The 10847-nt window shown below is 46.1% G+C and overlaps 1 protein-coding gene across 1 annotated transcript in view; it reads left to right on the top strand.

The window, feature by feature from the left end:
* Abcc5 (ATP binding cassette subfamily C member 5) overlaps window positions 1-10847 on the top strand; it is an 88760-nt gene that overhangs the window by 24260 nt on the left and 53653 nt on the right. The window contains exons 3-10 of the mRNA XM_013354392.1: window positions 588-745; window positions 932-1087; window positions 1646-1793; window positions 6302-6535; window positions 6669-6842; window positions 7396-7543; window positions 8973-9121; window positions 9907-10014. Coding sequence (XP_013209846.1) covers window positions 588-745; window positions 932-1087; window positions 1646-1793; window positions 6302-6535; window positions 6669-6842; window positions 7396-7543; window positions 8973-9121; window positions 9907-10014 — 1275 coding nt within the window. The remainder of the gene's footprint in view (window positions 1-587; window positions 746-931; window positions 1088-1645; window positions 1794-6301; window positions 6536-6668; window positions 6843-7395; window positions 7544-8972; window positions 9122-9906; window positions 10015-10847) is intronic.

The following is a 10847-nucleotide window of genomic DNA, read 5'->3' as shown; positions in this document are numbered from 1 at the left end:
ATGCAAACTCTACTTTCTACTCAGTTCTGCAAACCCAAAGACTCAAAAACCGTGTGTGTGCGTGCGTATGTGTGTGTGTGTGTATGTGTGTGCACATGTGTGTACGTGTGTACACGGGTATGTGTGGTGTGTGTCTCTGTGCATGTGTCTCTGTGTGTGTTTGTGTGTGTATGTGTGTATATGCATCTCTGTGTGTGTGTTTGTCTGTCTGTCTGTGTGTGCATGTGTGTGTATGTGTGTGTGTCTGTGTGTATATGCGTCTCTGTGTGTGTGTCTGTCTCTGTGTGTGCATGTGTGTTTATATGTGTCTCTGTGTGTGTGTGTCTGTCTCTGTGTGTGTGTCTGTCTCTGTGTGTGCATGTGTGTATGTGTCTGTGTGTATATGTGTCTGTGTGTGTGTGTGTCTGTCTCTGTGTATGTGTTCTTTCAAATGTTCTTCAATCAGTTCTTAGCATGCAGAGTCAATGTCTAACCCATGTTGTGGGGTTTTGCATTGCTGACGAGTCATTTGCTACTGGTATATTTTGAGTTGTAGTCAGATGGATCTGCCTCTCTTCTGTATTTACTCATTTTCCTCCCCATCACAGTTGGAATGCCAAGATGCCCTAGAAACAGCAGCCCGAGTTGAGGGCCTTCCCCTGGATGTCTCCGTGCATTCTCACCTCCGAATTCTGGACGAGGAGCATACCAAGGGAAAGTACCACCATGGCTTGAGTGCCCTGAAGCCCTTCCGGACCACTTCCAAGTAAGTCTGTGTTAGCTAGTGATTCATGCACAAAGCACTCTAAGTGCATTTGAAGTCTTGGGCTAGCGTGAGGGCAGCTGGGGAGCCCTAATATTTGCCAGGAGCTATTTACCAAAAACTACCGTTCACAGGCACTCAGCCTCTCAGTACGTGCTGACACCTCGTGGTCGATTTTTCTCTCTGTAGGCACGAGCACCCAGTTGACAATGCTGGACTTTTCTCCTTCATGACGTTTTCATGGCTCTCTCCTCTGGCCCGTGTGGTGTACAAGAAGGGGGAGCTGTTAATGGAGGACGTGTGGCCTTTGTCCAAGTATGAGTCTTCTGATGTGAACTGCAGAAGGTAGGCGCCTCTGGTCCACCTAGGCCTGAGCTAGGTGGGTGGCCAGCAGTGTGGAGTCTGAAGTGCCAAGGGTGGATAGCCTGTGGACTCTTTCCCTTTCCATATCTCTGTTTCCCTCTAATTGTGTTCTAACCAAGGGCTTTCTCTCTTAGCCCTGCTTCTCTTCCTGAGCCGGCAGGGAGATTTTGTCACTGCCTTGTGACAGTACATTTTTGGTGGTAGTCTCATTAAAACTTAGTTCACAGCATTGTGTTCTATCACAGGATCCTCCGGAAAGGGTTGGGAGCCCTTGAGAAAGGAAGTTCTTATCCGCACACTTTATTGAAGGGTGGTGGGAACGGCTCCTGCTCTCCTTGTTTTCTATACTGCAAACACTCCCGTTTGGGAGTGAATATTCACAGGCCAGGAGGGACTTTTTCTCTACGAGATAGAGGCTGTGTGTATAACTGTAAAGGAGAGATTTGTGTATGCAGCGTCCAAGCCTGCGATGGCAGGAGGGGTCAAGGGTGTGTCCTTTCCTGGGGAGATGTGTAACATAGGACCTGTGCCCTTGTTAAGACTGGAGAGACTGTGGCAAGAAGAGCTGAATGAAGTGGGGCCCGCCGCCGCCTCCCTGCGAAGGGTTGTGTGGATCTTTTGCCGCACCAGGCTCATCCTGTCCATCATGTGCCTGATGATCACGCAGTTGGCTGGCTTCAGTGGACCAGTAAGTTCTAACTATCCTTTCTGAACATCTCAGGGGCCCAGCCATGGCCAGTGCTAACCCTCTTGTTCTGTTGCAGAGGTTGTGATCGCCTTTAGGCTATAAGCAGCCTCAGAGGTCCTTCTAGGGCTACTGAAGAGGGTCAGTGGATCTGGGCGTGAATGGTGGCTTGTCAGTTAGAAGGATGAGGACACAGGGCTGCAGGAGAAGAAAGCACTGGCTTGTTTTCCTGGGGCTGGGTGAATCTGAGCTGGTCCTGGGCCTGCATAGGACCTGCCTGTTGGCTGAGTGCAGATACGATGCAGCAGCCTCAGTCAGGACTGAGATGTCGCGGCAGGGCTGTGAGTGAGGGAGTAAGCCGAGTGTTGTGTGGCACGGGCTAGCAAGTTTGGTGACATACCAGGTGCCTAGGGGTACAGTTACTATGTTCAATGACTCTAAGAAATGATCCCTGAAGAAGCCGGGAGGCTCTCAGGGTTCATAAGAGTTGGTTCTAGTTTTGCATAGCGTTAACTGTGGCAGGCACTGGGTGGCAGTGTGGTTTCCCAGCCTATGTGGAGGCAGTGCAGTAGCTAAGGGGGCTTTGGAGAGGAGTTTTCAGGGCACTGTTCTCTCATCTGCTGTGCTGCCTGACACTTGAGACTGTGATTGAATTCATTCTCTGCATATTTGCCTTGAGGCATCGGAGCAGTAGTACTGTTTAGATGTGCGTTTCCGTGTGTGGTAAGCTGGAGGTTCATGGTGGGGTAAGTATGTGTCTAAGATGCATGGTGACTAGGTAAAAACTAATTTATACCTTTCAAGTGTCCTGTTCTTTTTTTTTTTCCTTCTTCTTTTTAATGTGTGATCTTTTAAAAAATAAAAGTTTTGGTATTAGGTTTCTTAATTGACCAACTAACACTTGTATATAAGTTTTAAACAAAAGGGACCATGTAACTGAAACGTTGTTATTAGCTAAGATGGCAAATGTTTCCTAGAGCCAGCTTCCCCCAAGAAGAGCTTCTGTCATTGTTTCACTACAGGGCTGGTGGCTGCTCTGACTGTCACAGAGGTTTTTTCATCTAGGTAGAAGAGTGTGCAGCATTTGTCCATACAATCACAATGGGCTTTCTTAATTCCTCTTTTCTTAAAAAACAAGCAAATAAAAAACGAAAACAAAAAGCCAGGGATTTTAGGGATTAAATCTTTACTCCAAAAAACGAAATTACAAAGTGCATGCTCCCTTTGGTGTCGTGGAGGTCACTCCCTCAGGCGTCTGTTAAGTTCTTAATCTTTCACTTCTGCTGCAGCAGGCAGGGTGCTGACTTGGACAACTGTTCTAGATTGCCACAGAAAGCCCAGGGCCTCTCCAGGACAGGAGCACGCGACACCTCACTCTGCCCTTTGGGAAGAAAGGTCAATGGCCTGAGAAAGCTGCAGGCTTGTCCATTGTCTCTCTATGAAATTGATGTGGAAGTGTAAACAATATAACTCTTTTTTGGAACCTTAATCTTGATAAGTTTTTTTGACTGGAAATTGGAGAATCAGGCTGGTTTTGAAAAAAAAGAAAAAAAGAAAAATGAAATCAGCATTAGTGGTCTGCAAACCTCCTGTAGGTGGACCTGGGTCCTTTTGAGGAACATCCTGTTAGATTTTTGTACATTTTCTGTTGAGCATGATTTCCAGATTGGCTTGTTCTGTTCGTACCAAAATCTTACCCTAAATTATAGGCTTCAAACATGGAACATCCTTTTAGGTCTCATTGAGCCTTGGTAGTCATACACAGAACAAACGAAACACAACTAAGTTGTGTTTGTGTGTGTTTAAACGTGGTCATTTGATGCTGACCTCAAAAATAGCCCAAGGTTTTTAAAGCGCCAGCAACCAGCCCTCTAAGTAGGGTGTCAGGGCCATGATAATGTTAGCATGCTACCAGACTTTGTAAGAGCCAGATCACTACATTTACAGAGATGTTTTGGGGGCCTTCTTAGACTAAGATAGTTGTAGAAGGCCGGGCCTCACCTAGAGTTTGTGTCCAGAGAGTTAGCACCTGTCATAGTCCTCCAAGAGCAGCCTGCCCTCTGCAGTGCTAACTGCTCCAGGCTTTATGGGGGAAAGCACAGTGAGAAGCCCTGGGAGAGGTAAGTTCCCACCCTCCAGCCTCTCTCCGGCCACAGCTCGCTTGATGCTGTCAGGACTGGACGTGGGGGGAGCGTCTCTGTAGTGGGACCAGTGACAGAAGCTGTTCTTTAGAATTTTCAGGATGGCTGTATTCTGCGGTCAGAATGAGAGAGTCAAGCTGGGCAGAATCTCTCCAAGAGCTCAGGTAAGGTAACGTTTGCTCCCTGGGAATGCTTCCCACAGCAGGACAGCTGTGCTGGCAGTTGCCAGTCCCTCCAATTGCTTTAGATTTGAATGATAAACTTAGGGCTTTTTATTTATTTTTTTTATAAAAAAACAAAACAAAACTGAGTTTGTTTGGATTTTTCATGAAAACCTGCTTTCCTTTCTCCCCTACAAGCACATTTGAAATGTCATTGCTTTTTAAAACCCTGTGTTGGACATTTCTTTACCTCTTTCTCTCCCCCTTTGAAAGTTTTGCATAGTGTAAATGTGCCTTTGTCTCTCACCTTCCCTTCTCCTCCCTGTTGGGGCGGGCTAACTGCTTATCCTGTGCTGAAAGGGGCACCTTAAAGGTATAGGAGGGCGAGTCCTTCCAGACCACCTGCTGGCCTTCCTTGGAGACCTCCTCATTGCTGCTGTGTGGGGGAAAGTGCTTCACCGCAGGCCATCCTGCTGAGTTGCTTCATCAGAGGAAGAGGGGCTTTGGCCTTGGGACCCAGTTCCACATTTTGGACGCATACTGGAAAAGAAGCCAATCTTGCTAGTAAATCTGTGCAGTGAGGACCAAAGAGCGAGTCTCAAAGTTCTGAGGGAGAGTAGAGTTGGATTACAGAAGTTCTTAGAGTCTGAAATCCCCCGTTTGATCAGGATGCTTATTTACTGGGGCTTGACATGACCCTAACTGTGGGGATCTAGTAGATAGTTTGGTATTAAGTTACTTTCAGGAAAACTGACAGGAAGAATTACCCAAAATCTGCATTCTGGAATTCAGTGTTAGGTACTTGAGGATGATTGGTTGATACAGCTGGCTTCTGCCCTATGTCAGTTAGTAGCTTACAGACCCAGCCAGCACTCCTTGCTGTAGGAACCAGAGTAGATGGGTACATGGGTTTAATTTCTTTTCTCCTTTAAGGTGGGCGTTGGTTTGGATTTTGTTATAGTTTGGTTTGATTTTTGCCAACATCAGTTTTGGCTAGCAGGACTTGAAAAGACTCCGAAGGATGTCAGTACCCCTGCCCCAACCGCCCAAGAATTCTGTGCTCTGGAGCAGAGTGTCGCCTCACAGCTTAGCATGCCAACAGCACCTGCAGTTTTATGCAGGGTACCTCGTTAGGGGATTTTTAGTTTCTTTCTTTTTTTCCTTAATCTTCTTTCTTTAGCAGCAAGGTCTTTATTGCTAGAGAATCTCCTTGACAGCAGCATCAGGATTCCCATCTGATGAACGCTGCCAGCCTGATGTGCTACGTCAGATTCTGGAGGCAGACATGGCTCTGTTGTGTATTTCTACTGTGTACAGTTACAACTTGGAGGCCAGACGGCCCGTGTGATGGCTATCCCTGTATGACTCTGTATGTTCCCACTGTATGTTCCCAATGCCCCTGCTATTGTACAGTGTTTGTGAGATGCTCTTTAAAGATGGTATCTTTATACATATATCTATATCATTTTCAATAAAAGTGCATTGCTTCCCACATGCTGGTATTTAATGCTGTTGCTGAATGTGCCTGTGTGAGTGTGTGCCCCGGCGTTGCAGGACCTGTAGAGCTGGAGGTGCACTCGTGGTTCTTGGGGGCTGGCTGTCTTCCCTCCCTGCAGGTGGTGTTAGACATATGCTACCTGAGGTAACATGTTTTTGTTTTTGAGAGGGCGTGGGCGTGGGGAGGGCTGGAGGGAGGGTCTCTGGAGTTTGCTAGTCTGCTCTGTTTGCTCTCTTCTGTCCTATTAAACTGCCCATGTTTGTTTTCAGGGATGTTTTGCACTTCTCACTCTTCCCCGTACAACTGTAGGTACACTGTTCCTTCTTATCAAATAAGCACGTGTCAAGAGGAAGGTCTTGATTTCATTTAAAGAAATGTAGCCCTGTGTGAAGATTCTGGAGTAAGGTCATTATATACCTTTGGATGACCATGTGTCTAGAATTAATTTCAGCTCATGGACAGGTTTATGTTACATTAGAAAGAGTAGTGGTCATGGTGGCGCCCTTCAGGAGTAAAGCAAATGATCTCTGTGTCCTGCACCTGTGGGCAGGTTGCCGGTAATATTTGGTCCAACATCACAGTTTTTTCTTTGCTTACACGCTGATCACTGTGCCGTGGAGCAGCCTGCTCTTTCTAACCTAACATAACACTGTGGCATTGTGTGCGGTTACCGTGGGGGACGTTGACAGTGGTGTATGTTTCTCCCTGTAGGCCTTCATGGTGAAACACCTCTTGGAGTACACCCAGGCAACAGAGTCTAACCTGCAGTACAGCTTGCTGTTAGTCCTAGGCCTCTTTCTGACAGAAGTTGTACGCTCCTGGTCACTTGCGCTGACTTGGGCATTGAACTATCGAACTGGCGTCCGGTTGCGGGGGGCTATCCTGACTATGGCATTCAAGAAGATCCTGAAGTTAAAGAACATTAAAGAAAAGTCTCTGGGTGAGGTGAGTTCAGAACCAGTGTGTGCCTTGTTCCCAAAGCGAGCTCTCAGCTTGAGTTCCTCTTTTCCTTGACCTTTCTCCTGAATACAATGACCCGTGTCCTACAGGGTCCCTCACTGTTTGTCATGTCTTACAGCTCATCAATATCTGCTCCAATGACGGGCAGAGGATGTTTGAGGCGGCCGCTGTGGGCAGCTTGCTGGCCGGAGGACCTGTTGTTGCCATCTTGGGCATGATTTATAATGTAATCATTCTGGGACCAACAGGCTTCCTGGGATCAGCTGTTTTTATCCTCTTTTATCCGGCCATGGTGAGTGAGCCTCTCTCAGCCGCATCTCGGTCGCTTCTTCACAGGGGACAAAGTGCTTGTGCCGAGCACATCCTTTGGGACTTTTTGTGGGAAAAGTCCAGTGCTGGGCAGTGCTGCGTTCATATGGGCAGGATTTGGGCTGGAGGGGAAATAGCTGTCGTTTACATAAAAGGCAGGCGCTGTGTGAAAGCAGAGTGTGTCTAGGGGGAGCAGAAGGCTCCAGTTGAACCTAGCATCCTCCTAGCACTGGAGCCGTCAAATTGAGTTGCCCCATGTGTAGCCGATGCTGACGTGACTGTCCTGATTCCACCATGGTGGCACTCACTGTCTGTGAGGTCAGATTGTTAACTGCCTTCATTGCCTTCCAAGGAGATGAGAATGAAGTATTTTGTAACCCAGGAAGTCCCTTTAATTAAAAAGCAGCACCACTCTGAAATCTGGTTTGCCCCGGCGCAGGATTATATGCCCTCTCAACTTAGACTGTTGTGAGCAGGCCCAGTAGTGCTGCAGTCCAAGCAGGTGCCTGTTTGACCAGGTGCTGTTTTCCTTCCAGATGTTCGTGTCGCGGCTTACTGCGTATTTCAGGAGAAAGTGTGTAGCTGCCACAGATGACCGTGTCCAGAAGATGAATGAAGTTCTCACCTACATTAAATTTATTAAAATGTATGCCTGGGTCAAGGCATTTTCTCAGAGTGTCCAAAGTGAGTTTACAGATCCCTTGTGTGTACAGTCGAGGAGTTTGGATTCCGTGGGCTGCTCATTCATGTTCTTTGCTTCCTGTGCACATTAGAAACAAGACCGCTGATGTCTAGTGTCTTCCTATAGAATCTTTTATGTGTAAAGAGCACTTAGGGGTTTGAACCTGGGAAACTGAGTTTTGCCCAAGCCAGCTAGAATGCTAAATACCAATCGAGCTGTAATAATCCAGCTCTTACCCAGTACTTGATTTCTGGCCCGACTGAAGCTATTGCAGAAAGCACTGTCAGGGCGATTGCCAAGAGCCCTGCTCTTAAGCCTCTTGGTGCATAGGTGCCAGAGGTGTGTGATCTTGAGGGATGACCTGGGCTTCAAGACGCCTGGACTCTGTGCCTCCCTCTGTTACTTACTAGGGACTCGTTTTGTTAGCTTTTAAAATGATTGATACAGTTACAGGGTTCTCAGTGCCGGCTCCATCCCCACGTTCACGTTCAGTACAGGCACAGCATGTGAAGTATGTACCTAGTACTAGCCTGTAGGGTAGCTAGCATGGCACTGGCATTCACATAGGTCTGAACATGAGAGGGACAGAGTGGCATTTAAGAAGAAGTTTAAAGATACCTCAGACTAGTGTAGTGTGTTTGTGTGTGTGTAATTAATATATATATATATACTGAAATTAAAGTTTATATATAAATATAAAATATATTTATATAAGTATAACTATATAACATAAATATATAAACTTTAATTTTAGTAAAAAAGGACTGTTAATGAACATGTATGACATATGAAATGACATAGTAACTGACTATTAATGCTGTAAACAGTTTGTAGCATTTTAAGTAGAATAAAAATTATTCTGTTGATTCTAAGGCAGCTGGTTTGGTTACATTGATTAAACCTTCAGGACCTTATCTGGATTCTGGTTTTATAAGGCTCTTAAGCATCCCAAAGCAAATAATAAATAGTAAGAAGGTAAGCAAAACTGCCAGGTGTCAATGCAAGTAAAGGGTTTGTTCATTGAAACCCAGCAGGCTGATGCCAACCAGAAGGCAGTGGACCAGTGTGCTGATGACTTGATCCATTTCCACCTCAGCTGTAATGATAGCATTGCTAGTCCTAGGGTTTGCTCTGTACCATGCTTGCCTTACACATGTCACCCTAGGTCCAATCTGAAGAACTGATAGAAAAGAATTGATATTTTTCCATCATAGGTATTGAAGAGTTGCTTAAAAACCTGTGTGTGTCCTAGCATCATGGCTCTTGAGGGGCTGCAGAAGGAAAATTTCCATTGCAGAACAAACTATGCTCCATAGCAAGCCTTGTCTTAAAAAAAAAAATGTAGTTGAAACCTGATTCTTCTTTGGTGGTGGAGAACAATATTCCAAAGTGTGTTTTGACCTGCTTTGAGGATGGATTGCTTTTCCATAGAAATCCGAGAGGAGGAGCGTCGGATACTGGAAAAAGCAGGGTACTTTCAGAGCATCACCGTTGGAGTGGCCCCCATCGTGGTGGTGATCGCCAGTGTGGTGACATTCTCTGTTCACATGAGCCTGGGCTTCCACCTGACAGCTGCGCAGGTGAGGAGGCACTGCCTGCGATCCTCTTGTTATTGCATCGGGACTGCTACCAACAATTAGGTGGCTTTTTCATTCATGTCTTTAAGTTGAAAAGTGGAAGAATAAGGAGCTACCCCTTACACAGAAATCATGTGGCTAATTTTCAGTCAGCCTGTGTTTGGGTTCAGCTTTGGGACTACAGAAGAGCCTGTATTTCATGTTTATTAAGAATTTTCAATGATAGTCTCATTCAAAATAAAACAAAAACCCTACCTTTAAAATACAAATGTGAACTGGAGAAATGGATTAGAGGTTAAGAGCATGTACTGCTCTTGCAGGGATCTGGAGTTCAGTTCCCAGCACCCACAATGGGCTGCTTACAACCATCTGAGACTCCAGTTCCAGGAGATCTGACACCTCTTCGTTCTGAGGACACCCTTTTCATGTGCACATAATTCACATATGTATACATATCGATTAAAAATAAAACTTTAAAATATATAATTGAGGCTGACTAGATAGCTCAGTGGGTGTAGGCACCTGCCACCAAGTCTAGTGACCGAGTCCAGTCACTTGAACCCACATGGGAAGGAGAGAAGCAGCTTTTTGTACGTTGTTCTCTGACCTTCACACACACACTGTGATACATAGGAACCTCCCTACACACAAAACAGGTTATTTTAGTGTAACCATTTGTGCTAACATTTGATAGTTCCAGCCTTGCTGCCTCCCGAAAGGAGACTGGTGCCGCCTTGTCTAGCGTATAACCTCACGAGGCTCGCTCTCACCTCTTTTTGTGTTTTAAGGCCTTCACAGTGGTGACTGTCTTCAATTCCATGACTTTTGCTTTAAAAGTCACACCATTCTCTGTGAAGTCCCTCTCTGAAGCATCCGTTGCTGTTGACAGATTTAAGGTAAGTGGTTGCTGTCCCTCTCCTGTATCAGGAGCTATCCTCAGCACAGCTCACTGTGTCCTGTATTCCAAGAGTCCATGTGGCCAGCTGCATTTGACCTTGGTTTGCCCTAGGAGCTGGTAGAGACAACCAAATTAAGGGACAAGAGTAATGCTTTTTAAAATGAATGTATTTTTATCTCTCCTGATTGGCCTGGTTCTAGGCGGTGCTCCCTTTCCAGAGGGAACTCTTCTGCCAGGCCCAACATGAACATATATTGTCATTTACTCAGCCTTTAAGTGGCTTACCATAGACCAGCACAGCCAGGTGGCTGTCGGATTCCCCCACCCCCTTCTTTGTTCCTGCTGCCACTTGGATTGGTCGCTATGCTGAGTCCTTTTGATATTTCTTTTTCCTACCCAGTGATTGCCACTACATGAGGCAGGGAACACAGTGACATGGAAATAGTCTTAAAGCTAGCTCATGTTGAGAAATATAGTTAAGTAAGTATCAGCTCTCTTCCTTGCGTGGTTAGTTACCAGACCTTTTGTGTTCTGTGTACCTTCCAAATAATGCAACTGCATAACACAAGATGGAGCTGCTGGGAGGGCGGAGGGAAGTAGGCATTGATTTGAAAATGGTTAACATTTACTACTAAACAAGGAGAAGCACCGTGTGAGCTAGAATTCACTGACAGGGCCTCACTCCTGATGATCTATCACCCTTGGCCAGCGAGGTGAATTTAGGAGCAGCTCTGGTGATGTGGAGAGTGAAGCTCCAGGGCTTGAGGCTGAAGGAAGGACCGGGGTGTCCCTGTAGAGGGTGGAAGGATGATGCCACTACCTTAAGAGGCT

Source organism: Microtus ochrogaster, unplaced genomic scaffold (genome assembly GCF_000317375.1).
Source record: "Microtus ochrogaster isolate Prairie Vole_2 unplaced genomic scaffold, MicOch1.0 UNK43, whole genome shotgun sequence".
Classification (NCBI taxonomy): domain Eukaryota; kingdom Metazoa; phylum Chordata; class Mammalia; order Rodentia; family Cricetidae; genus Microtus; species Microtus ochrogaster.
The sequence above is the reverse complement of the archived record's forward strand: the minus strand, read 5'-3'. Positions and strand labels throughout refer to the sequence as shown.